Consider the following 22,759-nt stretch of genomic DNA (forward strand, 5'->3'; position numbering starts at 1 on the left):
TGGTGAGGATTAAATGTTCTTGGTATAGCACACCAATGTATAGTTCTTTGTGTCTGCCACAAAGAACTACCATTTGAATGCCTATTTCATGTCCTAGTTATACTGACATAGGCTTGGACATGAAATGTTGTAAACAAAACCCGACAAAATGGCAACTGTCCTTTTCATGTATCCACAAGCCACTTGTCACCTTCTAGTAAGCAGCAAGTAGTTGCTGTGGATCTATTACATGCAGAAGTCCTCACTAGTTATCATTTAACAAACAGGACACAGAACTCAAACGAATCATGACAAAAACTTACACCAACATCCAGAAAAGGAAAGAATGTACAAGCAATAGAGTATCCACGTAAACTATTCAGGTTTTGCTTACAGTAATAAGAGACAACCTCAAGAACAATTACTGGTGGGACAAAGTGTGGTGGCCCACACCTGTAATCCCAGCACGTGGGAGACTGAGGCAGGATTATTCTCTCTGCTTAACCAGCCTGCCCTGTAGTTAAAGCCTTGTCTCAAAAACAAAACAAATGAAAAGCAAGAGAGACCACACACACGCCACATACACATACACATACACATACACATACATACACACACACACACACACACACACACACACACACACACACTCTTACCAAAAAAACAGACTGATGGATGTTCCATTTGCTAGGTTTCACTTTTGTTTGGAATTCTCATAAAGAAACTTAAATGTGATCAGGGCAGAGATAGAAAACCTATAGTCTCACTCAAATGGGAATTCCACAGATATTCCCCCAGGTTCTTTCCAGTTCATAATTAATTTTGTAGCTCTGAAAAATGGTCCAGGTTCGTCTGCTTCTCAACCAAACCAAACCCTGTATTTACTAACTAGCCTCTTACCAAAGACTACTAGACTATACAAATCATATTACCTACTATTAGAATAGAGAAGAGGATATGGGCTCAAAACTATTTCCCCCATCAAATCCAGAGGTTGGGTCCCAGTGAAGTTTGTGCTATTACACTTCATTGGTTTTAGTAGGAGCAGAGAGACCTCTAGCGCTACCTCAATAAGCAGAGTTTGCAAATAGTAGCTGCTAATGTCACCTTAATGAGACAATGGCAACATGCTGAGTAGCAGCAAACTGAGTGACCACAATGAATGTTTACAGTTTTGCAACCACTTGGAAAATCTACTAGCTTGGTGGCATGTGGTATACACAAGGACGTAGGAATCTATGTATCCAATTTATTTCTGCAAAACAGGTCAAAGAAATTATTTTCCTATTATTCACACTTCCACTCCAAAACGTGCTTTAGAAAAAAAAAAAATCCCAAGATCAGAGGTCTGCACAACCTCCTTCCCAAAGCTTCAACACAATAGACGGTAAACTATTGTCCACCTTTAGCTCGCTCCAAATGCCAGCAGTCACAGGGGTATGAGCTGCAACAGCTCGGGAAGACTGGTCCAAAGGACAGCACTGGAATATAAGAAAATGGTCTTGGCGCATCCTACCCTCCCCCATCCACCACCCTCAAACAAGTCAGTTACCCGGCTGGTCCCCACCCCCCTCTGAGGGCTGCCACCGCCCGCCTGGGCCCGGCTCGCACAAGGTAAGCGCGGGGACCCAGGCTCCATGTGCGGCAGCGCGGGAGGCTGCACCGGCTGCGGACACGAGCGGCGGCCCGGCCCCGGCGGTGCGGTCGGCACGCGGGGCGGCAGCATCCCGGTCCGTCCTCCCGCGCGGCCCGCGGACCCCGCCTCGGCTCCACATCCCTTCCCCTCCGACGCCAGGCCGCGCCCGCGCAGCGGGGCCGAGCGCTCAGCGGTCCCAGGTGCCGCGCTAGCCGCTCAGAGGGCGGCTGCTGCCCGGGCCGCGGCGCCCCGAGGCGGCGGCCAACTCCGACTGACCGCCAGCCGGCGAGAGCCAGCGGCCGCGGGCCCCCGCCCCTCCCCGCCCTACCCAGCCAGCCGCGGAGCACACTCGCCTCCACATCGCGGCCCTTGTTCTTGAAGCTCTTAATGCGGTGGTTCTCCAAGCCGGGGTTCTCGGCCATGGCTGCGCGCGGCTCCGGAGGCGGCTGCTCCTGCGGCGGCGGCGGCGGCGGCGGCGGCGAGTCGAGCGGGAGGGGACGGAGGGGGAGGAGCGCGCGCTCCGTGACGCTTGGAGCGCGAGGTGGCCGCGGCGCGGGGGCGGCGCTGAGGAAAGGCGCGCGCCGGAGAAGGCCGGGGCGCTGGCCTGCCGGCTGTCGCGTTGACCCTACCCTCACCCCTTCGCCGGGCCTCCCCACAGCAGCTAGTCATGTGCTAGAAATGGAGCCCGACCTAGCAGCTTTTACCGCCACCCCTGAAGCGGGGCGGAGGGCGCAAACTACAATTCCCAGATTGCCAGGCGCGGGTCTGAGCCACGGTGTGAGAGGACGAGAAGCATGCCGGGAGGGCTGTGCGCGCGCTTTCGGCTAGGCGCTCTCTGAGCGCGGGCTCGAAGCCCCACCTCTGGGCGGGCTGGTGGGCGGGGCAACTCTGGAGATGGCACCTTGCAGCCTATCCGGAGAGAGAGGCGGAGCTCCGGGGGCGCACCTTGCTTTCTACAGCTTCGAAAATTAGAAAAAGAACGGCCACGCGTGCTTTGCGCTTTTGGCTTCTTTAGGGTCTCCTCAAATAGCAGCCACCCTCAAACCCTGTTCTCTGCTTTGCTTCGGTTTTATAAATAGCACGCTTGTTTCCACTCCACAAATACATGTGAGTGTGATGTGTGTGTTTATGATTGCTTCCTGCACCCGCTATTAAACTCAATGAGAAAAGAGACACTGTTGGTCTCAAAAATCTGTCAGATCAAAACAGTACCTAGTAAATTCTGATTTTAAAAAAAAAGTGTTCTAGCATCCCCTGATTTCTCCAAGCATCCTTGTGCAACCTTCACTTTGGCAGCCCTACCTTTCTATGACCTGATGCTTTAGTCTACCTAACACAATGTAGCCTTCAGGACCTAAGTCTGCAGACTCCAGATTGTCAACTCCCTTTAGCTTCCTGTTGGAACAATAACAGTTTTTTTGTTGGTTTTGGTTGGTTAGTTGGTTGGTTTTGTTTTTGTTTTTACAGCAAGATAACCTTATTAGATTATATATGAGTATTACATTTCAGAATTGTCTTAATTAGGGTTTCTGTTGCTGTAAAGGGACACCATAATCATGGCAACTCTTATAAAGGAAAATATTTCATTGGGGCTGGCTTACAGTTCAGAGGTTGAGTCCATTGTCATCATGGCAGGAAGTATGGTGGTATGCCCGCAGACATGGTGCTGGAGAAGGAGCTGAGAGTTCCACATCTCAATTTGCAGGCAGCAGAAGGTGACTGTGTCCACAAGGGACCTAACTTGAGCATAGGAGACCCAATGTCCACCTCATATTTCCTCCAACAAAGCTATACCTCCTAATAGTGCCACTCCCTATGGGCCAAGCAATCAAACACATGAGTCTATAGGGGCCATCCCTATTCAAACGACCACAAGAATCTTAGCAAATATAAGCTTATGTGCAGCGGTATGCTACATACGATCGGAATGATCGGTCAGAGTTTGGTTGAAATGCACCATAAAGAATTCAGTTAAGAAAATCTTCAGAAGAAGAGGAACCTGAAAGTCAAGAGTTAGGAACTGAAAGGCCTGTGATGGCCAAGGGATCACGTGAATTTGTTTTGTGAGCGGCTAGTTGTGGCCAATTGATAAATACAGTAAAGAATCAGACCATCTTTGCCCTACTGATGCCAGAAGTATTTTCTCAGGGAAAACATAAAGCTGCATTTTTTCTCTGTATTTTATTTTTCGTTGTTATTTTGTTTTAACTATTTTAGTTGTGCTCCTTACCCACTTCCACTCCCTTCCCCCCTTTTCCTTTCTCTTTCTTTCTATTCTTTTTTTTTTTAAGATTTATTTATTTACTATATGTGAGTACACTGCAGCTGTCTTCACACACACCAGAAGAGGGCATCAGACCTCATTACAGATGGTTGTGAGCCACCATGTGGTTACTGGGATTTGAACTCAGGACCTCTAGGAAGAACAGTCAGTGCTCTTAATCGCTGAGTCATCTCTTCAGCCCTCTTTCTATTCTTAAAATAAATTCATTCCCGTTTTTCACTGGACTTCAAGCCCTCAGTGATCCTGGTCTGCCCGCTCATTTGAAGGAGACAGAACAAGAAATAAAACAAAAAACCTCACCTGTCACTTGGCATAAGGATAATGGAAGTTTTTGTTTGCCTCTCTTAATTGTCTTGACTGACTAAAAGAGAAACGTGCACTGTGGCTCTGCTTCAGTTATAATTTGGCAGGTGTCCCTTAGTGAGATTGCTTGATCCTCTCGGCCACTTCTCTTTACCAAGCATCGCACAAGTAGGACAGTTCAGTGAGTGCTTCCTAAGTGCCAGTCATCATGGCACTAATGCTGGAATCCCCAGGTAAACAGAGCAGCGCGGATGCTGCCTCCATCCAGTCTCTTCGTTGCCAGAAGAAACAAATGACAAAGACATGAGTGAGACCGAAAGTGTGGCAGGCACTGGGAAAGAAGCTCGAGGCTTTAGAACGACAACCTTTCTAACAGGCCAATTGCTCAAATGTTTGTGAGTCTTCAAGCAAGACAGCAAATGAAAGTCATGTTGAAGCACTTAAAAGCTACGGAACAAGCTGACAGACTCGAATGAACATGTAACTCTGGAAACTGACAAATGTACCTCCTTGGAATGGGTTTAAACTTAAGTTTCCTGTCTTCTTAAAATTCTGTTTCAGAATGCCACTGTGGGAGACCTGGATGCTGGCCCAGTCAGCAGCCCGAGAACAATGTTTCCTGTGGGCATTTTATCTTCAGTGTCGACTAGCATGGACTTAGAACACCTAGAAATGGGGAAGGACGGGCTGGGGAGATGGCTCAGCGGTTAAGAGCACTGACTGCTCTTCCAGAGGGCCTGAGTTCAAATCCCAGCAACCACATGGTGGCTCACAACCATCTGTAATGGGATCCGATGCCCTCTTCTGGTGTGTCTGAAGACAGCTGCAGTGTACTCACATAAATAAAACAAATCTTTAAACAAAGAGAAGAAAATGGGGAAGGCACACCTCTGAGTGCCTCAGTGAGGGTTTGTCCAGAGAAGGGAAGACACATCTTGAACTGAAGACAGCATCTCACTGTCTGGGAGTCCCAGGAGAGAAAGAGGTAGAAAGAAGAGCAGCCCAGAAGACCCAGTATTTCCCATTTTCTCTGCTTCCTGTGTGCTGTGCTTCTGTTTTATCTTGTTAAGAACACATTTGTATAGCTACTTGTGCTTTTTTCCAATTTCTTTAACATCAATTGGTATTTAAGTTGAGATACTAAAAGAATGTTCCGCGGGGTTGGGGATTTAGCTCAGTGGTAGAGCACTTGCCTAGCAAGTGCGAGGCCCTGGGTTTGGTCCTCAGCTCCGGAAAAAAAAAGAGAGAGAGAGAGAGAGAGAGAGAGAGAGAGAGAAAGAAAAAAAAAGACAAAATAGCAAAAGAATGTTCCTAAGGGACATTGCCTCATTGTAAATTTACAAATGTGTTTGCGATTGGTACGAGGAATAGTTATGTCATGTTAAGCGTACTTATGACCTTGTTATTGTTCCATGTGGACATGAGATATTTGTGTCAAGGTGACAAGAGGTGGATTATAGTGGCTATTCCTGGTTGTCAATGTGACCATATCTGGAATGAATGACAATCCAGAATTGGAAGGCTCACCTGGGATCCTGATCTTGAGGCTGGGAGATACAAGTTTCTGACCTGGATCTTGGCATGGAGATCATGAGTCAAAGTGGTTATGAATCCCAGGAGACTAAGGCAAGGAGAGCTCTGAGTTCAAGATCATCTGGGACAAAGCAAGTCCCAGATCCAGGCATGGTGGTGCACACCTTTAATCTGGGCCACACCTTCTGCTGGAGACCTACATAAGGACATTGGAAGAAAGTAAGACTCACTCTTCTTCATCTGCTTGCCTTGTAGAACTGAGTAACTACTGGATCCTTGGACTTCCACTCACAGCCGATATTGTTGGGGAGTTGGACTACAGACTGTAAGTCATCATAGCAAAGTCCCTTACTATATAGAGACTACCCATAAGTTCTGTGACTCTAGAGATCCCTGGCTAAGACAATTAAATAAAATTAAATTTCTCCTCAAAAATGCTAATCTCATTTCAGTTGCTCACTAGCCTCTATATTATGCCCACCATATTGGACATTAAAGCTGTTGAACATTCTTACAGATGCTCTATGGTTGCCCTATGAATAAACACAGGTATAGGGAGAGAAAGAACTTTACCTTTTTAGTCCCCCCTTCATATTTTCTTACAGTTTCAACAATGGACATTCTCCCTAAATTTTGATCAACTATAAAATAGAAATACATATAGCCGTGAAGTGCTTGACATAATGCCAAACATGTGTTCACTTAATAAATTACTAATAATAAAGGTCAGAAACTCAAACTTTCCATGGTCTCCCAAAACAACATAGGCTATTGCTGTTGTTCATGGGTGCGACAGAAGCTCATGCTTATATCCTATTGCTGAAGGCACAGATCACTGCTTATAGGAATAGAAACTTCACTCTGGGACTGACCTGAACGTTTCCTCCCCACTGGCTAGTTCACATAGTGCCAGAAGGTGCCACATGGGTAAATGGGAGAGAGAATGTCAGTGGTCTTTCCTAATGGTGAACACTGCATGCTATAGTGCCAACCTGCTAGGCAACATGTGCCCATCGGAGCAATAGTGGCCTGCCTGTTAAAATGGCGATGGGGGGTGGCTAGTGAACCACCTTTGAATTGGATTTGAGGTCTGCTCCACAGGAAAGAATTCATGCCTGGTACTGTAAGTCTGGTCAAAAGCCCTAGAGGGGAACACATTACTGTTGTCTTGCTAAATGGATGTTTTGTCAAACCGATCTCTAAATAACTATATTTATACACGTAGCCTAGTGGCTTTCCTCAGCCTTGGGCAAGAAGCTTCTTCTCCCTTCAATGATCAGCAAGTAATACAAAGACTCATCACTCATCCAAGTGCTAAGAATAAGTGACTGTTGCCTGTTCGTACCTAAATGGGACCTTGAAGGCAAAGGAGCAGAAATATGTAACAAGTAGAAGTAGAGAAGTGCTTCTTCTGGACATGACATAAACATTACACCCAGGAACTCACTGCAGCTATGGCTACCTCACTGCAGCTGTGGCTACCTCACTGCAGCTGTGACTACCTCTTTGTAAGGTATGGCTACCTTTACAAGATCAGCCAACATTCCAAAGGGAGACACTGATTGGATTAAATGGATTTTTTTAAAAGAGAGGATGAGGAAAAGGTGAAGGAGGAGGAGGAGGAAGAAGAAGAGGAGGGGAGGGGGGAGCAGGGTGAGGTGTTGGTTACTTGCAAAGAGTAAGAGGGGAGAGGCGGAGGTCCTACAATAAAGATACATTGTTTGTATGTGCGAACTTGTTAAAGAAGATAAAAACAAACAGTATTCTTTTTAAAAATTTTTGAGATTCAAATTAGACCTGCACTTTTATCTTCAGTACTCAGCAAACCCTGCTGGACACACGCGCACACACACTAAATTAAATTTAAAATGTCATACAAATTGGGCATGGTGGTACATGTCTGCAATTCTAGCATTCTGGTTGTGGAGGCAGGTGGATAATGAGTTTGGAGCCAGGCTAAACTGTAGTGCAAAACTGCTTTTTAAAAATGATGGTGATGATGGTGATGATGATTTAATTAAAATTGAACGATAATTGAATATCTACATATTTTTATTTCTTCCTTCTATCGGAGAAAAATGAATTGTCTCAGAGAAACTAGATTCCAAGCTTATGCTCATTAATTGACCCTGAAGATTCTTGATTCCCAAATCATCCCTGACATTTAATTCTGGGACATGTTTGGCAAATGTCTGTACTCACATAAGAGAAAATCTGTCAGCTGTCTAGATTTGATTTTCAGAGCACTGAAGCAAAACTCATGCTACTGTCCCCGAGTTTAGCTCAGAAATAAAACCCATGTAAGTTCTACTTCAACTTATGCATTCCTTCAGATCAACATCAAAAGCTGAAGGGGGAGGGTCAGAGTGTTGTGGATGAGTGCTCACTGAGCAGACCAGGAAAAAGAGCACACTCTAGTTAGGAATGCCAGCAGTCACAAGAAGGGCAGATCCTTTAATCAACCCTTATGACAGGCCTCCACCCTCAAACAAACAGGGAAAGTGCTGAGTGACGTAGAACTCATGCTATGAAGCACACAGAACCACTGAAGTTACTCTTCAATGGTCTGCCATCCCCGAGGGATGACTCTATTTCTTCTTCTGTGCGTTTTCATATTCATGACAACTACAGGAGGATGTTCTCCCCCCAGCCCAGGACACAAAACTGTTGTGGTAGAAAAGAAAGAACAAGAGAGCAGCAAATGGATGTACCACCCAGGTTAGTTTTTATTGCCAGCTTGTCATAACCGAGAGTCGCCTGAGATGAAGATACCCTAATTGAAGAAATGTCTCTCTAGCGCGGAGATTAAAATTGTGTGCCACCATGCTGAGCTTCAAGGATTTTCCTATAGCAACAAAGGCAGTATCTTGGTTAGGGTTACCGTCACTGTGATGAGACACCACGACCAAAGCAAGCTGGGGAAGAAAAGGGTCACTCAGCAGTGCTTCCATCCTGTGACCCATCACTGAAGGAAGCCGGGACAGGAACGCAAACAGGGCAGGAACCCAGAGGCCAGAGCTGATGCAGAGGCCATGGAGGGTGCTGCTTACTGGCTTGCTCCTCATGGTTTGCTCAGCCTGCTTTCCTATTGAAACCAGGACGACCAGCCCAGGGATGATCCCACCCACAATGGGCTGTGCCATCCTCCATCAATCACTAATTAAGAAAATGCCTTATGAATCTTATGGAAGGAGACATTTTCTCAATTGAGGTTCCCTCCTTTCAGATAATTCTAGCTTGTGTCAAGTTGACAAAAAAACAAAAAAAAAAAAAAAACTAATCAGTACACCATCTCTAGCCTGTTGGGTCTTACCCTTAGAGTTGTCTCTCATGGTCACGAGAAGGTTCTCACAGGTATAAGACTTATGTCTACATATACCTGCATCTAAATGTAGGGAGAAAAACATGTCTCCTTATTCCCTTTTCCAACATCAGAAAGAAAAACCTTTCCCAGAAACATTGCAAAAGTTGTACATATAAATTCAATTGGGGTTGGGTTACATACTCATACGATGATGATGATGATGGTGATGGTGATGATGATGATGATGATGATGATGATGATGATGATGATGATAAATAATGGCATTTTTCAGTTCTAGATGGAGAACTGGGTTCTGGCCACGAGGATGAAAGTTGAGGAGAGTCTAGCTGCTGGAAAAGGAATAATATTGGATGCTTTTGCACTCTGTGACCAAAATCAAAATGTGTGCCAGAAGACTCTTTGGGAGAACAGTTTCAGAGGGGTTGAGTTGATCTTGGCAGGGAAGGGTATGGTAGGACAGTCCCGTTGATAGCAGAGAGAGCTGGTGGCAGAAATTTTCATTATCTGTCCTTCAGAAAGCAGCGAGTAAGACAACATCCAGAGGCTACGTATAATTCTCAAAGGCCTTTCCCCTGCCAGCTAGGGCCCACATTCTAGTGTTCTCATAACTTCCTAGAAGTAGTGCCTCTAATTTGATGCCCACATTCAAGACATAAATATGAACTGCCAGTCTCTACCACCCTTTGATGCTCTGCAAGGGTAAAATGTCCGTGTGTCACCCAGGCATGCTCTTTGAGGTAGGTCCATAGCAACCAACAGTATTATTCAGGAAGACTTCATAGAGCCCATATCTCCCTGCAAAGCCTGTGGGATCAAGGGAGAGGATACCAGCATTCCCTCCTAACAGGAGTCCTAGAAATACCTTTACTGCCATTTCTACACACACAGTCTGTGCACGGGTGACTTGACACAACCTAGAACCACCTAGGAAGAGAGCCTTAATGAGGAATAGTCTAGACCAGGTTGGCCTGTGGGCATGTATATGGGAAGATCGTTTTGACTGATAATTACTGTTGAAAGGCCTATTGTGGGCAATCCCATTCCCTAGACAGAGGTCCTGAACAACATAAAAATCTAAAAGACAGCTGAGAACAAGCAGGCAAAGATGCATTTATTCACGCATTGCTGTGGACTTTTAATGTGGTATGACTGGGGGTTTAAGCTTCTGCCTTGGGGCTGGGGATTTAGCTCAGTGCTAGAGCGCTTACCTAGGAAGCGCAAGGCCCTGGGTTCGGTCCCCAGCTCCGGAAAAAAAAAAAAAAAAAAAAAAAGCTTCTGCCTTAATGCCTCCAAAGTGAGGTACTGTGAACTGGAATTGTGATCTATATAAGCCCTTTGGGATGGTTTGAGTGAGGTTGGCCTCCATAGTCTTATGTACTTGCTTACTTTGTCTCCAGTAGGTAAGCTGTCTGGGAAGGAGTAGGAGGCATGGCATGACTTTGTTAGAGATGTGTCACTAGGGGTGCACTTGTTCAAAGGCTTAGCCTGGCTTGTGCGTGCTCTCTCTCTCTCTCTCTCTCTCTCTCTCTCTCTCTCTCTCTCTCTCTCTCTCCTTTCTCTTTCTTCTCCCTTCCTTCTTCTCTCCTCCCTTCCCCTCTCTTCTCTCTCTTCTCTCCTCTCTCTCCTCTCTTCTCTCTCTCTTCTCCTCTCTCTCTTTTCCCTTTCCCTCTCCCCTCTCCCCTCTCTTCTCTCTCTCTTCTTTCTCTCCTCTCCTCTCTCTCTCTTCTCCCTTTCCCTCTCCCCCCTCTCTCTTCCCTCTCTCCTCTCTCTCCTCCCTCTCCCTCTCTCTCCTCTCTCCTCTTTGCTGCCAGTAGACCAGCCTGCATTTGAGCCACCATGTTCCCCACCATGACGATTATGTGCTTTATTCTGTGATGCTCATGGACTCAGTCTCTTTTACAGTAGTCAAGCTTCCCATTAAATGCATTCTTTTATAAGAGTTTCTATGGTCCTGATGTCTTTTCATAGCAATAGAACAGTGACTCACTCAGCCTTCCTCCATTACGTTGCTTCTTGTCAAGATTTTTTATCATAGCAACAGAGGTGAAGTAGAACAATCCATCAAACTGAGAATTATCCTAGTACAGAATCAAGACCCATGTGGCAGAGGTACTTGAAGTGACTTTCCCAGTGTTAAAGTACTGAGGAGGCCTGGCTATATCTGATAGTGCATGATTTTAATTTCAACACTCAGGAAGCAAAGGCAGGTGGATCTCTATTCGTTGAGGCCAGCCTGATCTACATGGAAAGTTACAGGCCGGCAAAGGCTACATAGTTCCTGTCTTAAAAACAAAAACAAAACAAAAATCTCTGAGCAGCTGGAAAATGCTTGGGGCACTCTGGGAAAACTCTGCTAATTAAGGTCAAAGTCTACCATTGACCATAGCCTTCTGGGGTTGGAGCAATATGGAGGACTCCCTTCATCAGCAAGACTTACCCTCTCTGACTTCGTCTGAGGAATTCAGAACCCTCATACACACCTCTACCTGTAGAATGACACATAGCCTTGGTTAGATTACAGTTCAGCTTTCTCCCCCTGAGAATCCAGTCAGCTGGCACCGGAGACTCTTGAAGTGCTTCTCCATGCTAATGGTATCCTAAGTCCTCAATGACCTTTGCCCATCTTGAATGTTTCTACCCCATCTGCCAAAATTATAAAAGCCTCGAATGGCTGCAAGCGAAGTTGATCTGCCTCTCCGAGCTGGTCCCGGGTGTTTTCTTCACTGTACACACTCACAGGCTTCCAAACCCCCATCTGCCTGTCGTCTGCTCTCTTTGCCCACAAGGACCTATACCTATATCAGACAATCCACAAGGGCTGGGAGAACCACGGGGCACAAGCATGAAGACCCGAATTGGATTCTCAAAACCCACATTAAGAAAAAAATAACGCCTGGCACAGGGATGAATCTGAGATCCTAGAGCTGGGGAGAGAGGTAAAGATGAGAGGAGCCCTGGAGCTCAATGGCCAGCTAGTCTAGAGTAATGGACAAGCTCCGAACTCAGTAAGAGAATCTGTCTCAAAATAAAAGTAATTTAGGACTTCCACATGTACACTCACATTCATCTTCAAACACACACACACACACACACACACACACACCTCTACACACACATACACACACACAAACACCTCTACACACACATACACATCTTCACACACATACACATCTACACACACCCCTACACACACACATATACACACACCCCTACACACAGCTATAGATACACACCCCTACACACACACACACACACACACATCCCTACACACACACACACACACACACACACACATGCATGTGCCCCAACACAGAGCACTACTAAATGAAGCTAAACACTTGTACACAGGCCGCCTTGGCTTCATTGACCCTGCAATCAAGGCAAACTGAACAACCCTACCAATGGCCAAAAAGAAAGAGAATGGGTTGAAACTACACCAGAAAGGGGATACTTTCCTGACCTTGTGGTAACTAAAACTCATCCTCAGTGTAAGGAGGAATGCAATTTCTGTCCTTGGCTGTCTTGGAAGGCTAAAATAGATCGGCACTTCAGCACTCAGCTGTGGACACATGCCCATGTCTGTCTGAATGAATAAGCATAAAATGCCAAGAGCTGGGTACACGGCCATCAAGTGCCCAGACAGTGACCCAGACAGTGTCACTCACCGTGCAGCAGTGACCTGGAGACCTGGCCCTGCCCCAGCAAGGGGGTCCAGGACAAGGGGCTTGATAAACAGTTTCTTTCACCTCAGTGTGTCAAGTGCTATTATGGGCATGTGACCAGAGGCTGTGGGTATGCTAGTGGGCAGAGGGTCAAGAGGGTAGATGTCAGGAAAGCCCCGCATTAGGTCATCCCAGGTTTGTGGACAGTACAGTCACGCAGGTTCAAAGCAAGAGCCCTGAGTCATGAGGAAAGAGCTAGAAGGACTTCAGAAGCTCCATCAAATAAGGCAGGGTAAAGGGTAAGGGGAGGGGCTTGGAAGATTGTCCCTCAAGATGGTTTGCAGGGGGGTGGGGTGGGTGGGGGATGGCAGTTTTAAATGTCAGTTTCAGAATTTTTTTTGAGACTGTTTTGTGAAGCAGTGGTTGCATGTGACTTTATTATGTTATCTCAGATAATATAGTAGCTTCCATACATCATGTAATTTAAAGCCTACATTAACTATGTTCTATTCCTTCTTCTGACCTCCATGGGCAAAAGACATGCACACGGTATACATACATACATGAAGACAAAACAGCCACACACATAAAATAAAATAAAACGTTTTCAAATTCAGAACATCCAGGATTTGAGCTGTAATAATGTATTAGTGAAGGAAACTGTATACCACAGTGAAGGAGGTGTATATCACTCTGCTCTGCGTGCTGGACCGTATTCTCTGTAACTTGGATTGGGACACAGAAATGATCAACTCTGGCCACTTGAGCTGTCCAGGCAGCATTGTCAGAGAGAAACACCAGTTCTTAGAGCCCTGCTCACAGTTACACAGTAGGAACCTGCTGGGCGCAGGGCCCCCTGGGAAATGGATGCACAGTGAGCTTGAGGCTCGCTGCTCAGTGCAACCCTTTCCCTGGCATCTTCCTACCCTGTACAGAGAAAGTCCCAGGGGAACCCTGAAAATCAAACCCAGCAGAAGCACATGCTGTGGACAGTAGAAGAGTAATTTTGGATTGAAGCGATCTGTGGACAGTAGAAGAGTAATTTTGGATTGAAGCGATGTCTTTTTTTTTTAAAGGCTTTAATTTAATCTACAAACTTCATTTTTTTTACTTCATTTATTTTTTAATTACTTCTTTTACTTTTTGAAATTATAATATAATTATATCATTTCCCTTTCCTTTTCATCCCTCCAAACCTTCCCATATACTCCTTCCTGCTCTTTCCAATTCATGGCCTCTTTTTCATTAATTGTTCATACATGCATACATACATACATGTGTGTGTATGTACAGACATATATATATATATACATATATACATATATATATTCCTAAATGCAGAAATACAACCTGCTCGGTCTATATAATATTACTTGTACGTCTGTTTGCAGGGCTGACCATTTGGTACTGGATAACCCATTGGTGTGCTCTTCCCCGAGAAGACTGTTTCTCCCACTCTCAGCTTTCCATAGTTGACTGTAGTTCTTTGTGTAGGGCTGAAGCCTCACGGGCTTTCACCCATCCACATTAGCATGTCTGCTGTTGTCCTTGTTCAGTTCCTGCTTAGGCGGTCATGCTAACAAGAATGGACGAGTGTAGCTTTTGACATTCCTAGGGAATACAAACTCACAACGATCTCCCCCATCTTCTGACTCTTTCAATCTGTCTGCCCCCTCTTCCAAAATGTTTCCTGATTCTTAGGTCCAGGAGTGTTTTACAGATGTATCCATTGAGACTGGGATTCCCAACTCTGCATTTTGGTTGGCTGTGGTTTTCTATAGTAGTCTCTGCTGCAAAGAGAAGCTTCCTCGGTGAGGAATGAAGACATGTGGGCACCAAGACAAATGTTTGTAGATTGTTGTTGGGGATTATGTTGGTTTAGTGGTGGATGTAGGTTCTCCTCCAAGATCCATAACTTCACTAGCCCCCTGCTAACTGGTTAGGTTTCAGTACTAGCCATGGTCTACCTCTTGTCGAGCAGGCATTAAGTTCGATTAGAGCACTGTTGGTTACCCCCAAGGTAACTACAAGCATGCCACTACCTCAGCCTTAGGGTTACTGTGCCATGCTGGTCGCTGATGTGGTTCATGGGCATCATAGCAGGGTATGGGTTCTCTCATTTTGAAGTCTTCATGGTATCTTATGGTACCATAAAAGCTACTTCTCAGAGAAGAGACTTCATGTCAGTTCCAGCTCAAGGGCCTCGGGGTCCTTTGTCTAAAGTACACTGTGACTTCAGCAGCAGGGGCATACCTCCCACCTCTGGGTCTGACCAGGGCAATACCAATAGCTTGTAATTTAGGGGAGTTGCTTGAACCAACGTCTTGACCAACAAATCGAAAGGGGAGTTGCTTGAATAGCCTTGGCCAACAACTCAAAAGAAGGCTTTTCATAGCTGACGTGGGGTTTTTGTTATTTGCTCTGTGGCTCTTGGAGGGAGCATTATCAAATGAGAAAAGTTCATTTAAACTATGTATGTGTATCTATACATAGACTTATGTTTTAGGCTTTTAAAGATAGTTAATAGTATGATTTCCTACGACTTTTTCAAATATCCTTAACGTTATTCTATTATCTCCCCTCCTTTTGTATCTATCCTACTCCCTCCCCATCCCTAATTAGATAGCCCATTTGTCCCTGATCAGGTGACTCGTACCCTGCTGCTGTCCTGTCAACTGTTCATGAACCCCACCGCCCCAGCAATGGTTCCGTGTTCCTTTCCTAGTCTGCAGTTCCTCCATGGTATTTACTCACACCTGACAACCGGGAGCTCGGAGCGTTAGATGAGGAAGAACACACCATGTTGTCTTCCAGGGTTTGGGTTTCCTCACTCAGTACGATCTTTTCTTCTACCCATTTACTTGCAGGAGTTCATATTTAATTTTTCTTTATAGCCCAATACAATCTACTAATTTCTTTTGCATGGAGTTTTGGGAAGCTGTGGTCAGACAAGAAAGCAGTGCTAGTAAGCAGCGGTGTCCTACTCCTCCCAGGCGCAGGGGGCAGGTGTGAGGACCAGGACCCCAGAGCAGTGCTGTTTGGCCATTTCACTGCTGCTTCAGGGACCTTCCTGAAAGCAGTGAGACGCAGACTGAATGATCTCCCTTTATATTAACACAGCATTGCTGGCCCAATGAGATCCTTCAAAACCTCACAACTGAAAGTCTCTCTAGGGCAGTGTGGCAAACGGGCAGGGGACACTTTCCTGCGGAGGAAAATCAACTTGTCTAAAGAAGGAGAGGGAAGAGTTTCAACACAAGTATCAGCCTTCATGTATGTGAAGGAAAGAAAAATAAGGACAAAACCAGGAAAGAGATAGGGCAGAGCAGACCTCAAAGACAAACAGAGGCAGCCTTCGAAATAACCAGGAGGAGGAAGCCATTTCGCCAGGCCGCCTCTGACTTCTACGTGTGCGATGTTGTGTGAAAGCAAGGGGAATCTGAGCTAGGCAGCAATCTGGACAGGAAGCATGTGCTGTGCTGACTCCAGCCCAGCCAGTGCCCCAGCGTTAGTGGCTTACAGCAGAGCAGTATGCTCACACCTAATGAGGCCTGCACCCATAGCAATCTCCTCACTGCAGAGAGCTGCAGAGCGCTGAGGTGTGAGTGTGAGGGTCAGCAGAGTTCATCTGTCGGGGAGTTGCTCCACGATGAGCACCAGACGCTGGCCAGAGGATGAACGTGTGACAATTAGCGCTTTGTCGATTACACCATTGCTCAAGGTAAGGTAAAGTTGTAAAGATGCAATATATTTGAACTATTTGTAAAATTCTTAAAATTCCCCAGAGGCATATGCTGCTTTAACGCTAACATTTACTAGACCCGAATTGAGGATTCCTGCCTCAATTCCTTCAGTGTGAGGTCCATGGAAGTTATAGGAAGAAGGTGACTTAATGGAATCTACATGTCACAAGGGGAAGCAAGCTAGGAGAGGAACTAACTGCCTTAGAGCCCTGAAAGTGTCAAAGGTGTACTGGGGACACAGGTGAGATTTTTCTTAAAATGGTAGTTCCTAGCTCTCTATGTTTGCTTGAGTGATCCTAAGACAGGGTTTTATACCAACTATCCAACTGTATGGTCAGCCTTAGTATTCTGAAGGACTGACATTTAAACCAATGGACTAGAACAAGCGCACATATCTGCTCCTTCCTAATTAGGGAGCCTTGCTCAGTCAGCCCAAGGCTTGTGGAGAACTCAGACCAACTTTCCCTGAGCGGGGGTGGGGGTGGGGTGGGGGTGGAGAGAGTTTCCCAGTCTGGCAGTCTTTGCATTTGGACAGCACAATTGACTCTTCCTAGGTCTCCAGTCTGCTTGCCCATCCTGAAAACTGTGGACCTGCCAGTCTCCTGACCCATAAGAGACAGTCCCTCCAATGTGCCTTTCTCTGTACACACCCTGTCAGCTCTGCTTCTCTGGAGAGCCCCTGAGAACTTCACTGTGGGCTTCTAGAGAAAGAAGACTTCCTGGATTCTTCAAATGTGCCAACTTGAAAAGCCAATACCTAGAAAATGGCACACAAAGAAAAAATTTATTTTGCGTGTGATTCCCACGGACTCACCAAAATTTGGAGCATGTATGAGGATTTCCTCCCTCAGGTGAAATCCCCCAGCCCTCTAATTAGTGAAAAGGATAAGCCCACTTCCCCCCTGCCCAGATGACATCATTCTGAGAATGACTCCACATGGTGGGAGAGGAAGCAGTATAACTTCATAGAATTGCAGAGTTCCCAGAAAGGCCTCCAATCCACAATAAAATACCCAAAAAGAACAACTCAATGGGAGAAGGGCTTGTGGATTCAGAAGTTGTAGTCCATGGTTGCTTGGCCTCTTGCCACTATACCATCTGGGAAGAATAGCAAAGCAGGGACATGGATAAGATGGGCTGTTCATTCTATGGTGAACAGAAAGCAGGGTGGGCAGGACAGAGGATATCCCCAAGCATCCTCACAAACTGATCTGCTTCCTCTGCCTACATCCCCTAAAGCATCCTAACTCTCCCCAAATAGCACCACCTGTCCTCAAAATATGAGCCTTTGTGGGGAACGCTTCATGTCGAAACCACTATGCCTTGCTTCTCTGCTAGGAGTTCTTCCTGTTGGCGCTGACGTCCTAGGCAGAGAGCCTCGTTTCTCCCCATGGAAGAAGCACTGTCCACACTTGGAGACAGCTGAGGGCAGCTGGCAGCTGGTCAGCATCATGGCACGCTCCTTTCCTTGCCTTCTCTGATGGGCTGTGGCAGCAGGTGATGTCTGTTACCTCCCATCAGAGGTCACTTGGGTGATGACACTTCTCTGTCCTTTCTTCCATTGCTCCCAGTGGTAGACTTCAGATGATGGTAGAGGTGTTAGACAGAAGGAAGCCAGAAGCACAGGGACAAAGTGCCCGTTCTTCCCAGGCCCTGTACTAGATCAGGAAGAAACTTTTCATTTTGTTAAATTACCGAATTCTCCAAGTGATTTGTCAGCAGACTCGGATATAGAAATACTGCTATTCAAAGGCAGGAATACTAGACACATTTGAAGACTAATGTTTGAAAACCGTGATTTCCCACTAACCTTAACAGGGACAAAAGTCAGGGTCTTGCCTTGAGAAGGACAGAGCTGTCCAAACACAAAGATGCCACAAAGAGATTGAGCTCCCGCTGGGTGCTGCCCGGCTCCACAAATCCAGGAGGTGTTAACTGCCTTCCTTGCTCTAGAGTTACCTGTCTGTGCAAGTAGCTGCTCCTGGGAGGAAGGGATGTCCAGGCTGGACGCTGGGAGAGTGACTTAGTTAGGGTTTCTATTTGCTGCAAGCAAATACCATGACCAAAGAGTTATGGAAGAAAGTCTTCACTCAGCTCATCACTCAATGAAGTGGTGACAGGAACTCAAACAGGGCAGGAACCTGGAGGCAGGAGCTGATGCACAGGCCATGGAGGGTGCTGCTGACTGGTTTGTTCTCATGATTTGCTCAGGCTGCTTTCTTATAGAATCCAGGGCCACTAGCCCAGGGATGGCACCACCCATAATAGACTGGGCACTTCCCCATTGACTACTAATTGAGAAAATTCCTTAGAGTTGGATCTCACGGAGGCATTTCCTCAACTGAAGCTTCTTTCTCTGGAACACTCTAGCTCGTGTCATGTTGACACAAAACCAGACAGTACAGGGAGGAAAGAGAATGACATAGAAGCCCTGCATGCCTGTTTCCTGGCTTCATGCAGTACCTTGGAGTTTTGTAACAGATGCCTCTCTGTTTGATACATTCCATGCTGCAGGGATGCTTGCTGAGTAGGGAAGTAAAGAGTTCAAAACAGATTCAGGAAATCCCTGAAACTGACCAGATTCACTAGGCCCCTCCCTCCCAGAGTAAGCAATAAAGCTCTTAAGAGTCACTCTCAGACAAGCCAAGCTGCAGAGAAGACACCAGAGCTGCCTAGAAGAGGTTTAGACCAACTGAGCCACTTGGAAGGGACACTTGTCAATTTGTTGGGCTCCCTGAAGGCTATGCAGTCTGCTCCAGGTTTCCAGCTCTAGAGAGCTGTTAGCCATGCCAGGGTGGGCTTTGGTGATGTAGCTGTCTTTGAGTCATTTGTTTCTGTAATTAGCCCCAGTAAAACTCATTATTTCATCAAGCTAGACTTTAGTGATAGACATACCTTGGTATGTCATGGACTCCCTATCTGAAGTGAGTAGGCATATGCGTAGTGTCTCCCCGGGAAAAGAGTTGTCCCACAACACCTGGTCATTGCTAAGAGCCGGGAGAGTCTACCAGCTCTTCACCAAGTCAGATTCCAAGACGAATAATCCCAGTTTTCTGCCTATGGTAGGAGCTACCTTCAATTAGTAGCTACCAAGAGAAAAGCCATGCTGAAAGATGACCTACCTGTTAAGCCCCGAAGTTGGAAGATAGGGACCATTTATGTGATTTGTCATAGGAAAGCTTTCTCGCTGGCTCCCTGTGTGTGGTTGGCTCCTTCCACATTCTGCTGTTCCTTTTTCTAATGTGACGTCATACAAGGTTTCAAATACGCACAAACTGTGGAAACCCCTCTTACTCCATCCTCACCCTCGGTCTCCTGTAGCCTCACTGGACCATTTTGAGAAGGATACAAGACATCCTATTGTTTCTTTCACACATACTTTGGAATAGCACCTCAAAAACCAAGGACTCCGTTAGAAGCATAACCACAACATCATTATCATGTCTAAAAGTTTCTTAATATTACAAACACCCAACTAATGTATAAAACTTCTCATTACTTTGAGTCTGTAAGTGCATGTGCGTGCGTGCATGCGTGCGTGCGTGTGTCTAGGCTGGAGGTCAATGAAATGTCAGGTGTCTTCCTTACTTACTTCAAACCTTATTTCTGAGACAGAATCTTCACTGAACCTGGAGCTTGATAGCTTGAAGACTGGCTCGACTAGCTAACCGCCAGGCCCCAGGCTGTGTCCTCCTTCCCAGTCCTGGCTGTACTGTTGCACACTGCTGCAGTCTACTTTGTATGTGGGAGCTGGGATTGGGATTCAGGTCTGTGTTTGTGAGGCACACTTTTTACAGAGCTAACTCCCTTGCTCTGTCTTTTTTTTTTTTTAGTTTGTTTATATTAATATCCACACATGAGCAACACACTGCAGGTGGCTAATCATGTCCCCTGGGTCTCTTTTCATTACAAGCTTCCCTGCCTCCTTTTCTTTTTTTTTCTTTCTAATTTATTTGTTGGAGAAACTGGGTCATCTGTCCTGTTGAGTTTCCACACACTAGACTTTGCTCACTGCACCCCCACAGTGTCATTCAACATATTTCCTTAAGCCCTGGATTGCCTGAAATGTTCAATTAGGTCTAGAACTTTGCTGCACTAGGTTTGATTTCCCTGGTAACAGTTCCCACGAGGTGGTGGTCTGCCCTTCGGATGCATCCCATCAGAAGTTCATACTCGTGTGTCTCGCCTTTGCGATGTTATGGTTAGGGGTTCAGGTCTTGCCAGTTTTCCACTAGCACAGAGCCACCATGAGCCTCCAGGGACTTTGCCTGCTATTGACATCCCTCAGATCCATTGCTCTATGATGGCGGAGTCTTGGCTTCTCATCGCTCTCCTGTTCCTCCTTCATCTGCTAGCTGCACTGTTTCTAAAAGGAGACCTTTCCCTCAACAACAGTTTGGCTACCTCAAAATACTGCTCGTATAGAAAAGACAAATGCTTGTTTCTTTTCCTTTTTAAGCTAGTTTTCAGAGAAATGAGTTGGTTCCCTAGCAACCCGTAAAGGTGACCTATGAGAGGGTTTTTTCCCCTGATATAATTATAAACGCAAGGATTTTAACATATTTGATTTATTTCAATCCATTGCAGATGCTCAAATTATTCCACCTTTGAACAGCGGGAGTCTCTTTCCATTGGCTCCCAACTTAAGGCTTCTGGAGACGGCCCCGAGGTGTGAAGCGTCTTTGCTTTTCAGTAGGACAAAGGTGTCCATTCCTGCTGCAGCACCGGGGTCACTGGTGACCCAAGGAAGCCATGTTTCCCTTAAGTGGTGAATGGCATCGAGCAGAGGCTGGCGATTCGATCAACTGCTCCTGGGAGGGACTGGCCCCTCCTCCTCCCCGCCCCTCTCCCCTCCCCCTGGCCCTTCCACTCCCCTTCCCTTCCTCTTCCTTGCCCCTCTCCCTCCCTTTTTCCTCCCCTCCCCCTCCCCCTTCCCCAGCTCCTGTCTCCTCCGCCCATCTTCCCTACTGAGTTTTCTCTGTGGAAGTTACCCATTGTGATGGTTTAACCCTCGTTATCAACTCTACTGAAATGAAAAAAAAAAAAAAAAAAAGTGAGAATACAAGCCAAGCAACAGCATTTGTGTTTAATTTCTCAGCTAATGACGCAGACACCAGCTGCCTCGGGCTCCTCGGCCCCGCCTTCCTTGCGGTGATGGGCAGTATCCCTTCTTCAGCTGCAAGCCAGAGAAAACCTTCCTGCCTTAAACTGTTCACAAGAACATCACACTGTGCAGGTCATCATCCGTTACCTGGGGATCCTTTGTTTGTGTTTGTCTCCTTCGGTGGAGCAGAGGTTGTTGTCGTCTTACTCAGGGACATGTGATTAGTGCCTACTATAGAGTAGAGCACAGACTGTGTACAGAGTGACCAGTGTGACTGTGGTGACCTAAGCCCACTGGTTTTTCAATTCCTTTGGCAAACAACCATATCCTACAAAATTCCCCTAAGTCAGGAAATGGGACTAAATTTAAATACTGAACGGTTGAGGAGGGAGGAGGCTGGGAGATGGCTCAGTCTGGCAAAGTGTTAGCCATGTCAGCATGAGGATCTGAGTTTGAATCTCCACTCCTAATAAAAAGCCACATATGTCCGCATACATCTGTAACCCTGGATCTGGGAAGGGCTGGAAGGATAGGGTCTCTGAGGCTTCTGGCCAGCTAGGTTAGCTGAACTAGTGAGCTCCAAATTCAGTGTGAAACCCTGTCTCAAAGCACAAGGTAGAGAGCAATTGTTCACACAAGAGCCAGGCAGCCCACTAGGGTAAGGAGACATCCCAGTTAAGGAGGCTGAGGAAATCCAGTGGGAACCCTCGCCACCCAGGGCATTGTCAGTGCAGACTACTGAGCGCTGGTTGCCTCACATGCTGCTGACTGGACCACACACAGACTACGGGATTGAAAGCAGTAAGTTTTGCTTTTGTTATCTGTCAAAACAAACTCCTGTCTCCATGTCAATTGATTCTAAAACAAGCCATAAACAATATAACAAAGACCCAAGACCATGTTTTTCTGCTTGAAGGCCTTGGATCCAGGCAGGCGACTGTCCTGCCTCAGGCTGGCATGAAGAGAATGTAGCCCAGTCTCTCATGTCTGAGAATACTCATGCCATGGCGGAAACTCCCACTCTTGGCAGTAGGAGTCTGGGGAGCCACCTCTCCCATGTGTCCTACCTTGGAGCTGAAGACAGGTGACACAGAACAGGCTACATTGAAGCAAGGCTGTTTAGGCTGGGGAGGTGCCCCCAGGAACTCCTGGTACCTTATAGCCTGGCTTGCCCCACCCCCACGTTTTGT

The 22,759-nt window shown here is 46.4% G+C and overlaps 1 protein-coding gene and 1 long non-coding RNA gene across 4 annotated transcripts in view; one reads left to right on the forward strand and one right to left on the reverse strand.

Moving 5' to 3' along the window:
- The window catches only part of Kpna3 (karyopherin subunit alpha 3), a 73,753-nt gene extending 71,709 nt beyond the window's left edge, over positions 1-2,044 (reverse strand). The window contains exons 1-2 of one of the 3 annotated variants that reach the window (XM_039093504.1): positions 1,591-1,961; positions 1,383-1,460 (exon numbers count right to left, since the gene is read on the reverse strand). Coding sequence is in view for 2 of the 3 variants with exons in the window: in XM_006252127.4 (XP_006252189.1) it covers positions 1,383-1,505 (123 nt within the window). In the remaining variant the exon portion in view is untranslated. The other 2 variants (XM_006252127.4, NM_001014792.1) reach the window with 2 other exon arrangements.
- Positions 1,495-21,535, forward strand: LOC120097005 (uncharacterized). Its single transcript, XR_005494002.2, has 3 exons — positions 1,495-1,593; positions 5,991-6,060; positions 21,053-21,535. It is a non-coding gene; the product is annotated as an uncharacterized LOC120097005 (long non-coding RNA).
- Positions 21,536-22,759: the final 1,224 nt, after the last annotated feature.

The sequence above is a fragment of the Rattus norvegicus genome, chromosome 15, assembly GCF_036323735.1.
Source record: "Rattus norvegicus strain BN/NHsdMcwi chromosome 15, GRCr8, whole genome shotgun sequence".
In the NCBI taxonomy this organism is placed as follows: Eukaryota; Metazoa; Chordata; class Mammalia; order Rodentia; family Muridae; genus Rattus; species Rattus norvegicus.